At 38.0% G+C, this 21,092-nt stretch overlaps 2 protein-coding genes and 1 long non-coding RNA gene across 3 annotated transcripts in view; 2 read left to right on the top strand and 1 right to left on the bottom strand.

Moving 5' to 3' along the window:
• The first annotated feature begins 530 nt into the window (after window positions 1-530).
• LOC112145452 (neurogenic differentiation factor 4) lies at window positions 531-5,589 on the top strand. The gene is made up of 2 exons (XM_024270683.2): window positions 531-659; window positions 4,429-5,589. The coding sequence occupies exon 2, from the start codon at window positions 4,435-4,437 to the stop codon at window positions 5,407-5,409; it is 975 nt and encodes a 324-aa protein (XP_024126451.1). The 5' UTR covers window positions 531-659; window positions 4,429-4,434; the 3' UTR covers window positions 5,410-5,589.
• Window positions 5,590-8,736: 3,147 nt separating this feature from the next.
• Window positions 8,737-9,582, bottom strand: LOC112145488. The gene is made up of 3 exons (XR_002919078.2): window positions 9,380-9,582; window positions 9,079-9,298; window positions 8,737-8,984 (listed from the first exon to the last, which is right to left on the bottom strand). It is a non-coding gene; the product is annotated as an uncharacterized LOC112145488 (long non-coding RNA).
• Window positions 9,583-16,129: 6,547 nt separating this feature from the next.
• The window catches only part of LOC112145655 (zinc finger protein 385A), a 45,059-nt gene continuing 40,096 nt past the window's right edge, over window positions 16,130-21,092 (top strand). Inside the window, exon 1 of the mRNA XM_024271015.2 lies at window positions 16,130-16,628. Coding sequence (XP_024126783.1) covers window positions 16,616-16,628 — 13 coding nt within the window. The 5' untranslated portion in view covers window positions 16,130-16,615. The remainder of the gene's footprint in view (window positions 16,629-21,092) is intronic.

Raw genomic sequence — 21,092 nt, 5'->3', positions numbered from 1 at the left:
AGAACTTGTATTAATTGATCCAATGTTTCACTTGTTTAAGTGTAGGAGGCAGATGAGCATTATTTCAGTCTTATAGTGAAACTGGTGAGAGCAATTTACTGTTTGGGACCTTAAAGATGAGCCAAAAGAAGAAAAAAGATGAGTTTGCTCGATCTGCACCCGAATGCATCTCCATCAGCTCCTCGGCCCTCACGGTTCTCGGGAGAGATGATGGAGGTCTGGATGCAGGAGGAGATGGAGCAACACCTGCTCGAACTCCGAGCTGTCACATACAGTTAAGCTCAGGCGGCTGAACGCGTCTCCACAGCGCTCAATGCAAACGCGGCGGATTTAACACCGCAACAAAAGCCGGGCCTCTGCTGTCTGTGTGCACGGTCTCAGCCCGCACGCGCACCGCTCTGACACACACACCGACGCGCGCGCGCCCATAAGTGGAACTCCAGGGGCCCTGAGCCACGGGCCGGCCACGCGCGACCCGCGTTGGATGGGAGTGGGAGGAGCCTGAATGAGAAGGTTAAAGCCGGGAGCCCCGCAGAATGACCCGCACTGAGACAGAGAGCGCGTGAGCAGACGGTCCCGGGACGGTTCTGAGGACAAAAGGAGAAACATCCGAGAAACTTCCTGAAGAGCACCGGAAACAGCTCCGCGCACCTGCACAGGTGAGGGGAAACGGACACTTCACGTTCTCAGCTTTTAATTCTGATTTTATTTAAAAATATCATCAGAAACAAGCAGAAATGTCAGATGCGCATGCGTGGGTTTGGGGCTCTGGTTTGATCTTCATAATAATAATAATAATCCTCGTGCTTGAAAATGTTTCCGTTCATCTGGGGGGTGGGGGGGGGGGTCGATCTTTCCTTTAATCTCATGGTCTCTCTCGGCTTCATCCATGAAGTAAATCCCGCGCTGCCCCAGATTGAAGTCCTGTCAGTGACTTTATCTTAGCGGAGCATTACCAGTTCACAAGATGACCGGGATTAGACTGACCCCCCGGGGGAGGGGGGGCAGCAAAAATACCATAAAACACAACAAATATTTATTTTGTTTGTCAGGGATCGACCCACTTACAGTGAAATAAATATTCAATGAGTTTTTGGTTCTTTAATCTTGTTCTTTATTTCGGTTTAAATCGTTTTTTTCACAAAAAGTGGGTTATTCAATGAATGTGTGTCGTCACGATAACGAGGCATATTTTCATAAAATTTACCTAATACAGCAACTAAGAAAAAAGTTAATTGCGATTAATCGCGATTAATTTTTTCTCAGTTTGCGATTAATTCGTTTTTTTTTTTTAATCGATTCCTGGCCCGTTGTTCTCACTTTTTCATCGGGTATCATCCATATACCATGGTCAACTACTAAATAAATAAATATTCAATCGGTTTTTAGTTCTTTAATCTTGATTTTTCTTTCGGTTTAGACCGTTTTCTTCACACAAAGCGGATTATTAGACCCATGGTCCGGTGCATCATCACGGGGCATATTTTCATCAAATTGACCTAATACCATATCGTGACACAGTTTAGTGTGTACATTTCATATTGAGATTATTGTGATTATTCTCAGCTAAGTGGTCAGCAAATACCAAAAAAAGGTGAATTGCGATTAATCACGATTGATTTATTCCAGTTTGTGATTAATTAGATAAATATAAGGCTGTGAATGTTGACGCGTTAATGCGCGTGACTAATAATTAATGCATTCATATGTATTAACATCCTCAGGCGTCCTGCTGTGCAGCTTTGAGATCAGAGTAATAAAAATCCATCTAATATTAACTTTTTTACATTCTTTGATTGAGATTTTATTAAGTTAAAGATATATTATGGTATTTATTTGCAGTTTTTGGAGAAGAGCGATCTTTTATTTTAATAAGAACGAACGTCGGTTTTGTAGTATTGGTTTATTTACGTTAATTAATAACATTTTATGCTTAGATTTTCAACAAAACGTAACAAAATGATGGTAAAAGGTTTAATCTTCTATCAGATCAGATTAGATTAGGATGACATCCTCTTAATCCATTTAGTTAAAAAAATTATTGATATTCTATCCCAAAGTTGTTGTTTTGATATTCAAGGACAAAAAGATGAAGGAACATCAAAGTCACAATAATAGAAAAGACATTTTTAAGTAAATCTGCTGGAGGATCTTATCAAACACAAGATGCATTTTATTTTGAAAGGAACTTGTGAGTTGCTTTCAAAAGTAAAGAAAGTTAATTTAATAAAGAAAAACTCAACTGTAGAGATTCTTTTGAAGCTTTATTTTATAAATAATGGCTTAATGGATACAAAAACATACATAAAGTGTTTTGAAGTGGAGACTTGGCGGCTCTCGGTGGATTTTAGGCCATAAGAAACCGGATCTTATGTCTTTAAGTATTAAAGGTCGCTGACCTCTGGACCAGAAGTTCTTCAGAAGAGGAACTGTCCAGTGCTGAAACCTCCAGCAGCCTTTCAGAAACTCTGTCCCTAAACATTATTACACTCAATAACTTTGGATTACTAAAATGTTGTTGCTCTGGATTATCAATCAGTGGTTTTATTTCTGTCGCGTTTTTCATCAACTTGTTGTTGAACTCAATGTGCTGAAGAAAATAGACATAAAAACAGTTAAAATGTTAGAAGTCATGAAACATTTTGACTGATGTTTATAAAAGAAGCAATAATAAAACACGTGTTAAAATGGAAAATAATGGAAATGCTGTGGCTAAAATCACAATAGCGTCATTATCAAACTTTAGGATATTTATAGCAAATACTAAACGCCTCACTCTTCCAACCAAAATTGAAATGTTCATCTTTATTTTACTCAAAAAACTGATTTTTTTACTTAAAACCAAACTCCTCCATTATAAAAGGAACTTTACCAAATACCCTTAAAAGTGAAGTTACAACAAATAAGTTTAATTTTAAGCATAAACTCTGATATAAACTGATTTTACTGAAAGAGTATTTGACATTTTTTAAATGTGTATATTAGCTACATTGAAACATTGGATCAATTAAGAAAACGTCTGTAATTTGTTACATTTAAAACTATTCGTTTTCATCAAATAAAAACAAATTAAGATATAATTTAATTTGATAAAAATTTATATTTTTAAATGTAAACAAATACAGAACTTTTGTTAATTGATCCAATGTTTCACATTTTTACATTGTAATTTTAAGACAAAAAAAACAGAAATTTTTCAAAGAAGTTTGCAAATTTGTTTCAAACAAAAAGGTTTTTAAGTCATCTTTATTTTACACGAAAAAGTGTAATTTTAACTTAAAACTAATCTCATCCGTTAAAAATGAAGTTCAGCAAACACCCTTAAAATTTAAACGACAAAGTATAAATTATTTGTGAAAAATGTGGATTTTATTTTAAGCACGAAATCCTAAAATATAAACTTTGATATAAACTGACTTCACTGAAAGAGCTCAAAGAAAATTAAATCAGTTCAAATTAGCTCATTTTAAGACGATAAAAATTCAGACATTTTTAAAGAAGTTTGCATATTTTTTCCAATTATAAAGGTTTTTATTTTACATAAAAAAGTGTAATTTCAACTTAAAACCAGCCACATCCAATATGAAATGAAGTCCAAGAAAATACCCTTAAAATGGAAATTTCAAAGTTCAAACTATTTGTGAAAAATATAGATTTAATTTTAAGCACAAACTCTGATATAAAATGACTTTACTGAAAGAGCTCAAAGAAAATTTGACATTTTTTAAAATCAGTTCACATTAGCTAATTTGAAGACAAGAAAAATTCAGAAATATTCAAAGAATTTTGCATATTTTAAAAAAAATGTTTTTTTAAGTCAAATTAAAAAGAGTACTTTAAGCTAGTTCAAATATTTATGAAATAATAAACTTTAAAATAAAGGAAACTCTTGAAACAGTTAATTTTCGATACATATTTTTTATTAGAAAATGTTTAAAACCATAGCGTCTTAAGAGTACAAAAACTTTTGCATTAATCAAAACGTAAAATGCAGCCTTTTATTCCAGATGTTGAAATATTTTTGCATTTTGGGGTGTTTTTTAACTATTTGAGATGGTTTAATACTATCCATTTATTTCTGGAAGAAGACATGACAGGATTTGTTATTAACATAATTACTGTTAGTGTTTTAATCGTATTAATAATATAAAACATACGACTCCATTTCCTACTTTTGAATATGACATATTATCTACTTTTGGGAGAACAGGACCGAGCAGCAGAAGTTGATTAAACCCTTTTTATATTCTTTTAGACCAGTTTTTATCTGTATTTTATTGTTTTAGCCTCAATAACTTCCTATATTTTGGCTTTTATTTTGTATTTGGGATCAGCTAACCCAATAATTTGGGATGATGAAAGGATTTCTATCTATAAGCCTGGCTTTTAGATTGGATCAAACATCTCAGTGCTTCTCTGTGCTTGCAGAGTACCATGATGATTAAGCCGTACCTGCGACCAGCCGAGGGAGACGAGGTGATTGGCTCTCTGCAGTGGATGGAAGAAGACCTGAGCTCACCTGAGGGGGACGCTTTAGTCTCGTCCCATCACTACAAAGCGGCCGGGGCGAGCCAGCAGGCCACAGAGATGGGAAGCGAGGACGCGGAGGAGGACGACGAGGACGACGGCCAAGAGGACGAGAACGGATCCAAGCGTCGAGGACCCAAGAAAAAGCGGATGACCAAAGCCCGGCAGGAGCGTTTCCGCGCCAGGCGCATCAAAGCCAACGCCAGGGAGCGCTCGCGCATGCACGGCCTGAACGACGCGCTGGAGAACCTGCGCAGCATCATGCCCTGCTACTCCAAAACCCAGAAGTTGTCCAAGATCGAGACCCTGCGGCTGGCTCGCAACTACATCTGCGCCCTGTCGGAGGCGCTGGAGGGGGGGCTGTCCACGGAGAGCCGAGCGTTCATGGAGACGCTTTGTAAGGGCCTCTCGCAGCCCACGACCAACCTGGTTGCTGGCTGCATACAGCTGGGGCCGGCTGTCGGCGTGCGGCCTGACGACAGGCACGCCGTCCGACCGCCGCACATGGCCAACTTCGCCTCCCCGGGGCTGCCGAGCCCCCCGTACGGCACCTTCGATTCGGCGCACATGCTTCACCTGAGGGCCATGAAAGGGAGACAGTTTGAGAGTCACTCGCCTCACGAGTACAACGATGGGGGTGTGGGGACCCCCCCGTACGACGGTCCTCCCACTCCGCCTCTCAGCATCAGCAGCAACTTGGTTCCCAAACAGGAGCCGTCGCCGCACTACCCGCCGCCGCACCCCTACTCCCCGTCCCCGGCGGACCAGATGGTCTATCAGACTCACAGCGGCTACGACGGACACTTAGAGGGACAATATGACTCCTACCAGCCCCCCCAGATCCCCCCCCGACAGATGACCGCCGTCTACAGAGACCAATGAGCCACGAAAGTTCAGGAATTTGAGGCTGAATTTTTGTTGTCTTTAAAACCAAAACATATCATTGAGATAAAGATGATTATGACTTCAGGCGACTGATACTCCTGAAGTGTTTGATGCTTTTACACATTAAAGGGAGTGTCAAACTCAGTCACACAACGGGCCAAAATCCAAAACACACATTTATTGAGCACTAAAAATAAAAATGTTAAAACTTTAAAACTGTAACTTTTTTACATAATTATGAACTAGATGTATAGCATTACCTGTGATTATGCTAGTGTGAATGCTGTAGGATGAATTTGGCCACTGAAGATGCTGAAATTGATAGCTGAAAACGCTGAAGCTGATAGCTGAAATAACTGAAGCTGAAATCATTGAAGCTGGTAGCTGAAAACGCTGAAGCGGATTTCACTGAAGCTGATAGCTGAAATCACTTAAGCTGAAAACGCTGAAGCTGGTAGCTGAAAACGCTGATGCTGATGCTAGAATTTTAGCTAAATGTCCAGTTATCCTAAAAAATTAGCTAAAATAGCCTTAAAAGCTGAAAAAAAGCCTAAATTAACCAACGCAGCTCGCATGTAGCTGAAATACTAGCTAAACTCCAAAACAACTGAAAAATTTGAGTAAATGCCAAAATAGTCCAAAAAGGAATGGCAACTTTTAAAACTGTAACTTTTTAACATATTTATGAATAATAAAAAGGCAGGGATATTATTCCAGAATAAATCAGCTTAAACCTTAAATTTACTTTATATATATATATATATATATATATATATAGTATTTTAGCCACAGTCCAACTGTTTTGGCTAATTTGGCATTTCGTTAATATTTTAACTAGCTATCAGCTTCAGCATTTTCAGCTATTAGCTTCAGTGTTTTTAGTTATCAATTTCAGCATTTTCAGCCATCAGAACTACCTTCTTCAGTTCAGCTTAAAGGATCCACACTAGCAGGTACTGCTATATATACTGTTTTTAAAGTGTTTTAGTGTTTTTCTTCCATGAAGGTTACAGAAATGACTTATTTTAACTTTGGTTATGTGTGGCTTTCTTTAAAACCATAAATCTTTACATTAAGGCTGTGATTGTTACAGTTTTTCTGTTACCATACAAACCGACCCCGCCCCCCATCAGAGCAGGAAACAGTTATGTGGCCCTCGTTAGTAAAAGTATGGGGACCCTGATTTAAACCACCAAATTATCCCAAAAATGACGACCAAATGCATCAGGGACCATGAGGTGTAACAGTGATGTTGCTTTGTTGCTATTTACTAAAAATGAGCACTTCTAAATGAGTTTTGATAATGTATTTGTATTTATTCTTTATTTAATATAGTGTGTACATAGTTTGTTTTCAACATATTTGTTGTTCAGTACTTTCACTGTTCGCTTCACCTTTTTCTGTCTATTGTTGCACCAATTTCTGTGTTTACACATAAACACAATAAGATTTGTTTACATCATCAATTGTTATTTTGCTGACAGTGAAATAATTAAAAGGATGAACAATAATCATGTGGAACAAAGATCATGAAATAGAAATAAGGAAGTTAGATTTGAGGAGTAGAATTCGTTTTGCATAGTTTATTGTCTTATTATTTTTTTATTTATTTGTTTTGGGGAAAAAACAAGTAAAATAAATAAAAAAATCAATAAATGGATGCTTTTTCTATTTTACTTAAACAGGAAAAAATGGTGACAACGAGTTCATAAGCAGATAGACAGACAGACAGACAGAGAGACAGACAGAGAGACAGACAGACAGACAGACACACAGACAGACAGACAGACACACAGACAGACAGACAGACACACAGACACACAGACAGACACACAGACACACAGACAGACAGACAGAGTTCCTCTGGCTCATCAGTAGAATACCCCCCCGTCCCCCCGGTCTCTGTGGTTTAGCTGCTCTAATCCCGGGCCGGTCTCTTAATGACATGCTGATGCGTGAGGCTGGATTGTAAAATAAAGTCCGATGATTAATGCGGCCGCTCGCCTCGGCAGACTCTCCTCTTCACCCTCTTTGGGTCAGAATAATCCTCTCTTGAGATCTACTCCAATCACGAGTAAATACCTCCAAAATGTGATGAAACCTTCATGTATACGAACAGACTCTGAGGAGGATCAAGATTAGGAACAGCTCATAAAGGGTCATAAAGAAGTCCTTCTTTTGTCTTTAGTGTTCAAGTTTTGTATGAGTGTAACGTGAACACAAAGGGGATCAATATTAGTGTTGAATGGCTCAGATTTAGAGACATTTGGATCTGAAATCAGACTCTTGTGTTCAGTCCCAGTCTTTGGCGGCTGGTGTAAAGGCCACCCACTGAGGAGGGTCAGTCAAGAGGTCACAGGCCACCCCAGGTCAGGGGTCATCGGTGGGAATGGTCACCACTTGCATTTCATCTTCTGACAGTTTTCCAGCATTTCTCCACACTTTAAAAATCTGTCGTCGTTGGAAGCAAGATTATAATTGACATGCTCATAATCCTGGTAAACATGCTGATGAAAATCCCGCTTGACCTGCTCTGAGGGAAATGGATCTGTTTGTTTTCACAAGGATTAGTCTAAGCCTGCGTTTCTAAAATACATGTACAGACCCCCCCCTCAGAAACAACGTAGAATTCCTGCCCCTGAAATCAGTTTAGAATCCTTTTGGTTTGACCTTCCTCTGACAAACGTTCCTTTTCGCTGAAGCTGACGTCAAATGTGTTTTGTTCAGCCAGCAAAGCTCTTTACATCACAAGCCTCTCATATCACACACTGATGAACACATTTGGGACAATGCTGGCTTATCGAGGAAAACTTCAGCCTCCGAACCAAATAATCCTGGGATCAAAGCACCAACTCACCAATTTGTGGCTGACGGTCTAAGAAGACACGACTAAGCATCCAGCATGTGTGCACGGATGATTTCACTCGTCCAAACATCCATCATTCGTACGTTCCAAAGACCGTCTTAACGGCCGGACAACAGGAAACCACAATCAGCCAGACACCGATGTTCTCAGACGAAGGAGTTTCTCCTAAAATTCTCTGAAATAATCATACTTCTGCAATAAAGAGTTCATTGGTCAAAAGAAAGTGAAACAACGTCCATTATCTAAACTTGTGTTATCCCTAAGGTCAATGGAGGCTGACCAGCTCTAGCTGAAGAAAAATAGAAAGTTTTTAATCTTAAAAAGTTACTGTTGGGTAAAAAGTAAAGAAGAAGAAGAAAAGAGTAAACTGACTCAAACTGAGAGCCGTTCAGACTCAGAATGAGAAACCGAACGGCTCAGTGACCGCGGTCGATGGTTCACAAAGAGATGCTGAGGTAGTGAGGTTTGTTTTGTTATGGATTTATGCATTTCTTTATTTTCATTAAACCAGGAAAGTTCAACTGAAACTGAAAATGTATTTTTCATCCAGTCCTGGCCAGTGCAGCATACTCTCTCAGGGTGTGGTGTAGAGCCAGAGCGGTCGACCTCTGACTGGAGGATTGGAGGTTCGATTCCCACTCTGCGCACCCATGTGTCCTTGAGCAAGACGCTGATCCCCTCATTGATTATAGGCTCCAGAGGATTTCTATAGGTGGATGAATGTATACGTGAATGGATGACTGTGACAGTAAAGTGCGTCGGACTAAGATGGTAGTAAAGCGTTATTTATATATACCTACCAGATAGCGGCCGGATGGCTCAGCTGGCTGCATGTAGGACTGGTGAATGTGAAACCAGGGTTCATTTCCATGATAATCTTAATCCAGTGTAGATCCTTAGGCTGAACTCTACCTGCATAACTATGTAGCCACGAGGGGGTCCAAAGTCTGGATCTCCCTGTGCCGGTCTCCAGCCTGGATAAATACAGGGTTGTGTTTGAATCCGGCGTAAATGTTACGGCTGGAGGTCAAGAACAGAGACAGAGAAGGCTTGGACGCAGAAAGACAAGCTGGAACTTATTTAATGTCAGGAACTAATTACCATCCTGGACGGGGAAAAGGGAAAAGCGCTAACATAAAAACTAGCAAATAACATGACTAGAAAACCAAGTAACACGCTCCAACACAGAGATGGAACAGGGGAACTTAAATAGGCAAACAGCTAAATGAACTGATGAGGTGCAGCTGTGAACTACTCCAGGAAGCAGAGGGAAGTGGGCGGGACCAGGGAGGAGGAGTCACAGCAGACTGCACAAAAACAGGAGAACAAAACAAGAAGGGGTTCGTAAAACTCTACCAAACCAAATGTGCAGATCAGTGAAAGCTGATTTTCTCAGGAAAATCCTGCAGAAAGCTGAACAACAACACAAGTAAATGTCATTTACCAAACCTCTTTTCTCAGTTATTTCATTTTTACTTTGATTTATTCTGGAATAATATCCCTACCTTTTCATTATTCATAATTATGTTAAAAAGTTATTGTTTAAAGTTGAAAAAATTGGAATTCTGTCAGCTTTTTGGAGTATTTGGTCATTTACTAAGATTTTTTTAGGCTATTTTGGAGTTTAGCTAATATTTCAGCTACGTGCTAAGGTAGGTTTTTTTCAGTTTTATTTTAGATTATTTTGGAGTTTAGCTAACAGCTACATGGTAGGTGTTTTTACCTCATTAAGGCTTTTTCACTTTGTTTTTTTTGGGGTTATTTTAAAGTTAAGCTATTTTTTTCAGCTACATGCTAGCTGTTTTGGCTAATCTAGTTTTTTTTTATTATTGTTTTTTAGGTTTTTTTAGGCTAATTTGGCATTTGGCTAAGAATATAGCTGGATATCAGCTTCAGTGGTTTCAGCTATCATTTTCCTCTTCAGCTATCAGCACCAGCATCTTCAGCAGCCAAATTCAGTTTACACCATTTACACTAAACCCCAGACAGGATACGACAAAAGCTGAACAACAACACAATGATATGTCATTTACCAAACCTTTTCTTTTCCTTTTTTGACAAACTCAAACTGAAGAATGTGTTGAAAGTTCCTCCAGAATGAAATATAGTTTATTTGCCTGTACATCTGGTAAAAACTCATTCACTCATTTATCAGCAGTTCAGCGTTGACGTGTATTTTAAGAACTACAGTGACACCACGTGGTCAGTGGGAGGTTTTTGTTTAGATTAAATCATCATCAACATGAGGCTCCACCATACGGCCACTAGGTGTCACCAGAGGACCAGCAGCTGCAGCTTTGATCTGAGCGTTTCTGTGCTAAACACACATTATTGATCCTTTTATAAGGACCGATTCTTCTGCTGGAAAACCTAAAGATTCACCCTAAACATCTGTCTCATATTTCTGGCATTTTGGATGTAAAGACTGAACAAAGCAGAGAGTCATTTTCTGTTAAACACACAGCAAGTGAGCTGGAATAGAATTAACCTATTTGCATGTAAACTGGCTGATGCTGTGCGCTTGCACCAGAATAATCAGGCTAATGAAGATACCCAGGGACTCCACTCGGGTAGAAATGTGCACGTCTCTCCATCCTTATGGGCAATTATTAATCATGGAATGACATGAATGTGGATCAATGAAGGAATTTCACATCTCCAAAGAAAACAGTTGAATGAGGGAAAAAGAAGGCGGTCCGTGGGTGAAATGGGATGAACGCATGTAGGAAAAGTGGAATACAACTTTCATTAAAATGAAGGTATTTCTGTCTTCCATAAATCATTAAATGCAACTTATAAACAGTAAATTATGTTTGAAAGACATTTTAACCGTTAAAAGTGTCTTATTAAATGTTTGCTTTCTTAGTCTATTAGTAGAAGAACATTCATGGAATAAACAGTAAATTATAAACAGAGAGCAATAATTGGTATTAAGATATAAAGATCTTTAAATCCTTGATTGTTCAAATATATCTGGTTATATCCGTTTTTGTAAGCCCATCCATCCACCTCTAGACCCACTGAATCTTTTTCAAGGTCACAAGGGTTGCTGGAGCCTATCCCAGCTACTGTTGGACTAAAGTAGGGGATAGTTTGCAGTCCACCCAGAGCCGCACAACCACAAAACCATTGTACTTTGTGTAATACTGCAATTTCTTTTGCTATTTTGGTTTCAACGTTGTTGACTTGGGATTTCCAAGCTAGTTTTTCATCTATAATAACTCCCAAAAATGTTACTTATTTTGATATCAATATATGTTTAATTAAACTGTATCGTTTGTATTTCTATTACTAAATTTCATAAAATATTTTCTATTTTGTTGCATAAAACACAATTAAAAAAAATTAAAGAAAACTATTCTGATTGATCATGTTTTGCCATATTTTTAACTATTTTTATGAGAAATTCTTTTTTATTTGGTGAGAAAGTGTCTAGAGTTGATTAAATGAACTACAAGTTTATGCCAGAGCTCTAGTGTTTGTGTTCTTTGATTTATCATAATTTTTGGATTGTTAACACGATAATTCCAGTAGATTCTGAAGGAGAAAAGCGGCTCTTTTCTCCTTCAGAATCTACTGGAATTATCGTGTTAACGGTTAAAAAATGACAGTATACTAAAGATTTAGTGTTTAAGTGCCACTGGTGACAAACAGAAAAAGTGCAGACTGCGTTAGAAAAGGAAACTAGCTCGGAGTGACATCCCTCAGCCGGACCAGCTCTGCAGCACGGCGACAACATAAACATGGACGGCCCTATATAGATCAGACACTGGAACGCACGGCCTTGCATAACTCTGCAGGATGTTGTGGTGAGTGTTCTCGTAAATCTTTCAGAGCCGAGGGTGGCCAGGTGTGTGTGCACTGCTTATGAGGAGCTCGCCTCTCTTTAAATCTGAATTCCTTTAACCTAAACGAGGACGTGTGATTGAAGGCTGCGGTTTTATTGGTGGTTCCAGATCGGGTTAGTTAATGGAAGTTGACTTAACGTCCTCTAAAGCGACGCAGACTTAAATTTGTGTGTGTGCAACTGTACACCCTCACAAAATGTGCTGGCTGCTCCAGTTTACTGCCCTTGCTCACTGTCCCTTAACTCAACCCCACATGGCAGAACGCCAGAAGGTGTGGGTGCTTCTGAGGGTCCACTTCATGCAAAAAAATTCTAAGCGACACAAACGCAAACACGGATGTGAGTTTGGGATTAAATCCTAAAACGGCCGTACAACAGGAACTTACCTGTTCAAAAACAATAATCTCATTTGCATTAAACATTTTCCACTTTGAAGATGGTTTAGATCCCTTGGTCAAAGTCAAGGCCCGGGGGCCGGATCCGGCCCTCCAGATCATTTTATTTTATTGTTATTAATGACCAGATGTTATCTTGTTCTCATTTCTAACTTGTATAATTCTGACAAAATATATTTTTATGGAGAGTAAAATAATGAAAGTTATTTAAGGTTTAAGTTGACTTATTCTAGAATGATATTCCTGCATTTTTATTATTCATAATTGTGTTAAAAAGTTACAGTTTTAAAGTTTTAAAAATTAAAATTCTGATAGCTTTTTGGACTATTTTAGCATTTACCAAGATTTTTCAGGGTATTTTGAAGTTTAGCTTATTTTCAGCTACATGCTAGCTGTTTTGGCTAACCTAGGTTATTGCTTTTTATTTATTTTTTAGCTTTTGAGGGTAATTTGTCATTTTGCCAATATTTAAGCTGGCCATCAGCTTCAGCGGTTTCGGCTATTAGTTTCAGTCATTTCATCTATTAGCTTTAGCATTTTCAGCTATCAGCTTCAACATTTTAGCTATCAACATTAGTGATTTTTTGCTATTAGCTTCAGCGTTTTCATCTCTTTGCTTCAGTGATTTCAGCTATCAACTTCAGTCATTTTAGCTATTAGCTTGAGCGTTTTTAGCTCTTAGCTTCAGGTATTTTAGCTATTAGCTCCAGTGTTTTCAGCTTTGAACTTTAGCGATTTTCAGCTATTTGCTTCAGTGTTTTAAGCTCTTAGCTTCAGCATTTTCAGCCTCAGTTGTTACAGCTATCAGCTTCAGCATTTTCAGCTATCATCTTTAGCTATTTTAGCTATTAGCTTCAGTGCTTTCAGATTTCAGCTATCATCTTCAGTAATTTTTAGCTTGAGCTCCAGTGTTTGTAGCTGTTAGCTTCAGTTATTTCAGCTATTAGCTTCAGCATTTTCAGCCATCAACTTTAGCTATTTTTAGCTATTAGCTTCAGTGCTTTCAGATTTCAGCTATCATCTTCAGTAATTTTTAGCTTAGCGTTAGTGTTTTTAGCTCTTAGCTTCAGATATTTTAGCTATTAGCTTCAGTGTTTTCAACTCATAGCTTCAGTTATTTCAGCTATCAGCTTCAGTGTTTTCAACTATCAGGTTCAGCATTTTCAGCTATCAGCTACAGTATTTTTAACTATTAATTTCAGCATCTTCAGCGGTCAAATTCAGCTTCCAGCATTCACACCAGCATTATCACAGGTAATGCTATATATCTAGTTCATGATTATGTTAAAAAGTCAAGATTTTAAAAATGTAGTTTTAGAGTGTTCAATAAATGTTAATCCTGTTCGGTCCGCGACTTAAGGTGTGTTTTGGATTTTGTTCCCTTGTGCGATTGAGTTTGACACCCCGGTTTAGATGCTGAAGTCCTTCTATGCTCCACTGTGACTTGAACAGAGTGAGCGCTCGTGGTGTCGAGGCCTTTTAGCATATCCGAATTAGGCTGACATTTACTCGACATTGCAGCATGCGTCAGTCTCACCTCAGCTCTTTCCTCCTGCTCCTCCACTCAATACTTGTCTACCTCTTTAAAATGACACTAGCAAGCACATTTAGGACATCTGATCTGAATCTACACCTTAACCGGCGAGGAATCAGCATGCGAGACTACGGGAGGGCCACAGGATCATGTTTGTGTGTTTGTGTGGCTGTCTTCATGTCCAAGCTGTCCACATTCATTTTCAGCTTTCCCGATGCCTGAGATGGGATGCTTTCCTGATGACAAGCTGGCCGGTGTATTTAGTTACCCAGCAGGGCTCAGAATATGGTAATGAACTGGTATTTTAAAGATGTGTGAAGTAATTCGCCCTTGAGGAGAGGGCAAAGAAGTCTGAAAGCTACAAACAAACAAACCAAAATTAGGTTTATGACTCAAAGCTTTATTTTGAAGGGATGTAAATGTGCCTGAAATTATTAGAATAAAGAAGACGTTCTTGCAAAGCTGCAAAATAAATTAAATTCAGTGATTGAAATAGCCCCATTAAAAAAATTATTTGCATCTTTTAATTTGATCTAATCCATGTTTTTAAGAAATTTTGATTTGAGGCTTCCATAATTAATTTGACTTAGTTTGTTTATTTTAGAGCCATTTAAGTAACCAAAATAATCATTTATCTTTAAGGAAAAAGCCAAGCTTTTACATAAAAAAAGATGACATTGCTCTACTGTGGGCGGGTTCTCACATGCTGATGTCACAACGTGACACAGCCCCCTCCAGGAAGAGTCTGCTCTGCCCCCAGGCTAACACAAACACTTTCTTAGCAAAGCTAGCAGTTGGAGCTAGCGGTGATCAGCTAGCTTTCCATTTTTTTGTAGGTGACACTGCGGCTCTAGGCTGACGTCATGAAATTGGGAGCACCCTCAGAGATCGAGTCATTTTACTTCCGGGTAGGAAGAGAGTTCGCAAAAATAACTAATATAATTTGTTAAAAAAAAAATCTGTTTATTAGTGTTCCAAGGTAATAAATGATCATTTTTTATCACATCAAGGGCCTCCGGGAAATTCTATCCGGCCCTCCAGATCATTTTATTTTATTGTTATTAATGACCCGATGTTATCTTGAGCTCATTTCTAACTTGTATAATTCTGACAAAATGTATTTTTATGGAGAGTAAAATACTGAAAGTTATTTAAGGTTTAAGTTGATTTATTCTGGAATAATATTCCTGCCTTTTAATCATTCAAGAAAAAAAAAAAAGTTAAATTTTTAAAGTTTAGAAATTGGCATTCTGCTAGCTTTTTAGACTATTTTAGCATTTACTAAGATTTTTTAGGATATTTTGGAGTTTAGCTAATATTTCAGCTACATGCTAGCTGTTTTGGCTAACCTAAGTTTTTAAAAAAATATATATTTTTTGTTTTTTAGGCTACTTTGTCCTTTAGTTAATATTTTAGGTGGCTATCAGCTTCAGTATTTTTATTTATCAGCTTCAGCGTTTTCAGCAATTAACTTCAGCGATTTCAGCATCTTTAGCTTAAGCGTTTTTATCAATTTAAGGATCTTCAGATATCTGCAATTATAATTATTATAAACATTATTGCAGGTAATGCTTTATATCTAGTTCATAATTATGTTAAAAAGTTACGTTTTTTTTTTTTTTTTTTATCTTAAAACTTTAAATATGTTTTACCCTTCCCCATTCCTCCAACTCCTCTGGGGGGACCCCGAGGCGTTCCCAGACCAGCCGAGCGACGTAGTCTCTCCAGCGTGTCCTGGGTCTTCCCACCCCCAGTGGGACCTCCGCTCAATAATAATATATTTTGTCAAAAATATGCAAATTAGAAATAAACCCAAGATAACATCGGGCCATTAATAACAACACAATAAAATGATCTGGAGGGCCGAATCCGGCCCCCGGGCCTTGACACGTGTTTCACAAGGATAATATGCAACAAATGCTATAAGTGTGGGGTCACATCTGCTCCATGGACGTGCTAGCATTTCTTTTTTATTAGTTTAATAAAACATTGCCTCAGAAGTCTGCGTGACTTACTTTTGCTTTTTGTTTGTTTTGCCGTCCACTGCAGGGTCTTCCCTCCTCTGTCCTCCCCCTCCTCTACCTCACATTCCCTCCCTCTGCGCTTGTATCTCCCCCTGCCACAGTTGTCCTCACATATTAGGTTCCCCCGTCTTAAGCAGCAGAATTAGCCTCTGGAATCTTGTGCACTTGTTTCCTTCAATCCCACGAAGGAGGAGATGGGATGAAAGGAAAACCCGAAGACAGAGCAGGAGAGGAAATACAAGGGATCTAAAACAGCGGAGGGACACTGGCTGAAAAAGGAATACGAGAAAGAAAACCATGCAGAAGCTTGGTGTTTGATGCAGCTCCACGGTGGGCATGCGGCCAGATCCCAGCTCCGTTCTCCAGCTGATCTTCACTCAGCTGCTTCCTGATTTTTCTCTCCATGATTGAAGAAAACAAAAGTGGCACACCAAAAGAGGACGGCACGTCTGAGTTGATTCATGGTGACACATACTTCCAACTCTGCCGGACAAAGAAGCAGGATCAGTTCAGGAGTGTGAAGAACAGAGACAACCAATGTGGAGCTCAGGTAAGATTAAAACCTTTGATCTTTCGATCCTCTGATGGGCTGGAGTTCCCTCATTACTGCAATATTCTGAGCAGAAATAAAGAAAAAGTGAAACATGAGGCTTTGAAAGGCATCCTTCTTTGATGAAAGTTTGAGCAGTTTCCTGCAAACATCAGCGTTCAGCGTAGAGTCAGACCTGGTCTGACCCGACCGAGAAGACAGGCGGACTGGAAGACACGAGAGAGTTTGATGGTCTTTCTGCTCCTCAGCAGCACAACGGAGTTGTCAACAAGCACAAAGCCCGGGGAGCCGGAAATGTAAAGTTAATAAAATTTCAGTTCAGGGATGAAATTGGCCTGAGGAAGACACACCGAGAGTAGAAATATCAAACATAGGAGAGGGAAGTGTTGTTTCAGTGTTTGGGTAATCCCTGTAAAACAGCAGACTGGCTTTGACTGAAAGGCCGTTACATTTCTTTAACCAGAGAATGCTGCTGCACACATTTGAAAATGCACCAGGAAAAAAAAAGGGAAGTTACAAAACATGAAATACAGTCAATGCAATTTCATGCAAGAACAATAAATTGTTTTTAATAAATTGTACTAGTCTGCATCATAATTTGGAAAAAAAATAAAGTGTTTTTAATGTAAGAATTGAAAACAAAGACATTTCCAATGTCTCACATTTTCTGTAGTTTTCTTTTTACACAAAAAACATACATTAGATTTTTAAAAAGCAGCACTTATTTAGCAAAAGTGTTTCTTCAATTAAAATGTAATGTGCAAAAATGAAAGTTTTTGAAAAGTTTTAAGTAATTTCATAAATATTGGATGTGTTTTTTTTACATTTTCACCATACACACTGAACAAAAATATAAACACAACACTTTTGTTTTTACACCCATTTGTCAGGAGATGAACTCAAAGATCTGAAACAATTTCTCTCAAATATTGTTCACAAAATGAGTTTAAATCTGTGACAGTGAGCACTTCTCCTTTGCTGAGAAAATCCATCCCACCTCCCAGGTGTGCCTATCAAGATGCTTTCATCTAGCATGATTATTGGACAGGTGTGCCCATCAAGATGCACACCTGTCCAATAATCACATAGCATAATTATTGTGCAGGTGTGTCTTTTAGGATGTAGGGTTACTTCCATCAATATGCAGACCTGAACAATAATCACATAGCATAATTATTGTACAGGTGTGCCCATCAAGATGCACACCTGTACAATAATTTATTTATTTTTTTTATTTAACCTTTATTTATCCAGGCAGGACAGATTAAGAACAGCCTGAATATTGTATAGTTGTGCCTATCAAGATGCACACCTGTACAATAATCACATAGCGTGATCATTGTACAGGTGTGCCTTAGACTGGCCAGAAGACCAACATCCCACAATCCACAACCTGATCAACTCTAGCCTCTGAGCTGCAGTAAACATATTCTATCCTTTTACGTGATTTCGCATATAGAGAGTTGAAAAAAACACAAATTAGCAAAACTGAAAATAAAACGGCAAAATACTGTCTGCCTGTGTATTATTATATAATAAATCAGAGTGTAACAGCACACTGTGCCTGCATGTTTGGCCTGTAAACTTAAGTGACCACACGCTTATGGCCACTTCAGCAGTGATAAACATCAAATGACAACTTCACTTAACTTTGGCAGGAGTCTCCTCTGGATTCACCGCTAATGACAGCAACTAAAATTAGAGCTTAACAAGCTTGTTGACATTGTTACGGCCTCATGAGAAGCTGAAAGCACGATGTGATGGAAGAGGTCAGATATAACAGACACATGGATTTGTCATATTTACAACACAAACTAGAAGCCAACTTCTTCACAGTTAAGCTTTTTATTTTATTAAAAAATCTACTGTAATTCAGCAGGATAATGTAACAACAGTGTTACACATTATGAAGAATGAAGCGCATACCCTCACCTAATACAATGTCAAGAACATCAAATCCTCTTTGGTTCACTCTTAAAAGGTCAAACAATTATCTTCAAGCATTTTTCTTTTAAGGTTTACATCTGTATGTCTATCTAAAAAAAATTGCAATTGTATTTAAAGTCCCTCTCCAAATATATTTTTATCTATTGTAAAAGTGTTCCCAGTGATCTTTTAATTATGATTGTGTGTTTTTGTAACCAAAATCAAAAGGCCAGTGTTATTTTTTAAGACAGTGGGATCAGTAAAAGTTCAGGAGCAGTAGGAGTTCAGGTTGACTGTTGACGTGGAAGTAACACTCATGGAAATCCTATCATTCCTTTGTTTACTCTTTCTCCCGCTAGCTTACAGCCATTTATGTAGCAAAAAAAAAAAAAAAAAACAGTGACAGTTTTGATCCAGATTCCAGCTCAAATGAGGAAAACAAAGACGTTCATGGATCTATTTGTCTACAGAGATGCATCAGAATGGACCAGAGCAACTTTTGCCTCGCTCATTTCAGTTGCCGCGTCACAACTGAGAGCTTTCCAAACAGCTGGATTTCAATCTGATCCTGATCCATCGCAATCTGAATAAAGAAATACCCAGAAACACATTTTTAATCTTAATTTTCTCTATGTAAATACTCCATCATGAGTAAAGGCCACAAGAACATGTTAAAAACACAATTTCATCAGAGTGAATCTTTAAGTTCTGTTTCTATTCTATTTATTTCTACATAAGTTCAATATGGTGCATTACGAGGATTAACTAATCAATACAAATAAACAAACCAACAAAGAAAGTGTAAAATAGCACAAGTTACAGTTAAAGGCACAGTGTTTGAATAAATAATGTATTAGAAAAAAACTTTGAGGATTTTTTTGGTAAAATTAGCCACAGTCATTTCTAAAGGATTTCTATAAGAATATTTTATTATGAATTCAAGATATTATACGTTAGATTTAAATGAACGCAATGATTATAAGTAATTTTTTTTAATCTAAACTTAAAGTTTTTCAAAATGTTTTATTCGATCTTCCAAATTAACAAGTCATCAAAGGTCTGAGGTCAACGTTCAAAACATTTGATTGAGAGTTGTTAGGGGTGTGGCCTTCCAACAAGCTCACTCCTGATTGGCAGAGGTGCTTGCCATTGAAATTATGTCTCAGAGCGACTTTGGTCAATCACTGTTTACCATTTCTATTTAAACATGGTGCTGCCTGTGTCGAGAAAAGATATTTTTATTTTAGTGGAGGTGGAAGTCAAGAATTTTACATGGGTGAGGTCCAGTTAACATATTCATATTTAGTCCAATTTATATACATATATATATATATATATATATATATGTATATGCTGAAAAAAACAATCTGCGAATATGTGACACCGTGAATAAAGAAAAGAGAATAAGCAGGGGAATAATATATATATATATTTATATATATATATATATATATATATATATATATATATATATATATATATACTGTATACAGTTTTCTCTTACTTTTTCATGTTTCTTTATTTGCGGTTTTACGTATTCGAAGATTTTTATTTCAATTTATATATGTCTCCTCCAGTTCATCCCAGAAGCTCTGACAACTCAAGACACTTGTACGAAACGTTTGATGCAGGAATTCCCCAGGAAGGTAGCGCAGTTGAGGAGGATGCCAGCACGTCCGCTACGCACACACAAACAGCGAGACTTCATGGAGAAATGACATCAGCTGACTCTGAAGCAGCTCGAAAATGTCTTGATAATGGCGGAGGATAATTATCATCCAGAGCAGGTGTTTATTATGGATGAAACTGGAAAATTCTGGATAGAGATGCCCTCTTGCACTTAACTGATGAAGGAGGAAGCAGACACTTTTTTGAGGCGCAGAGAGAGAGAGTGACAATCCTCATGAAAATTTTACAGTCTATTGTTATAGATTAAATAAAAACTCTTTATGTTGATTAATACTTCAATGTTTTTTAATAAATGTTTACAAAGTATGATCAGTAGTTCTTCAGATACGGGGACTAGGCTTCCTCGTATTCGCGGATGTCTCCATTCCATAACCCTCGTAAATAAGGGGGGAATACGGTGTATATATATATGTATATGTATATATATATATATATATATATATATATATATATATATATATATATATATATCTCAACACACTCTCAGTAAAATGCGTACATATTCCACGACTTTGCACTCTGAAATACCGTGTATAATATACGCTAAACACGCTTTTTGCGTGCATATGATACGCAATGGTAAAGAATAGGTTGCGCCGGCGTACAATACACACGACTTTTTAGGTTTTGTTTTGATCACGTGGTCAGAAATCCTCCGGCTCTTTTCTAAATGACGTCGTTCCTGGTTAAGGTTAGGGTTAGAAAAGCAAATTTTTCGTTTGTGGGGATGTCTGTGATGCTCACGCCTCCACCAGGGGACGTGTCAATCGTGGAAAACACATTTAACACGTTTAGGTCCGCGCGTATTATATGCACGCAAAAACCGGTTTTGGTGTATATTATACACGG

This window comes from Oryzias melastigma, linkage group LG5, assembly GCF_002922805.2.
Source record: "Oryzias melastigma strain HK-1 linkage group LG5, ASM292280v2, whole genome shotgun sequence".
NCBI lineage: Eukaryota > Metazoa > Chordata > Actinopteri > Beloniformes > Adrianichthyidae > Oryzias > Oryzias melastigma.
Note: the sequence above shows the minus strand (reverse complement) of the source record. Positions and strands in the feature narration are given on the sequence as shown.

Bases quoted from the DNA above. Each gene is read 5' to 3' on its own strand.
- LOC112145452 (XM_024270683.2), top strand. From the start codon at position 4,435: ATGATGATTAAGCCGTACCTGCGACCAGCCGAGGGAGACGAGGTGATT.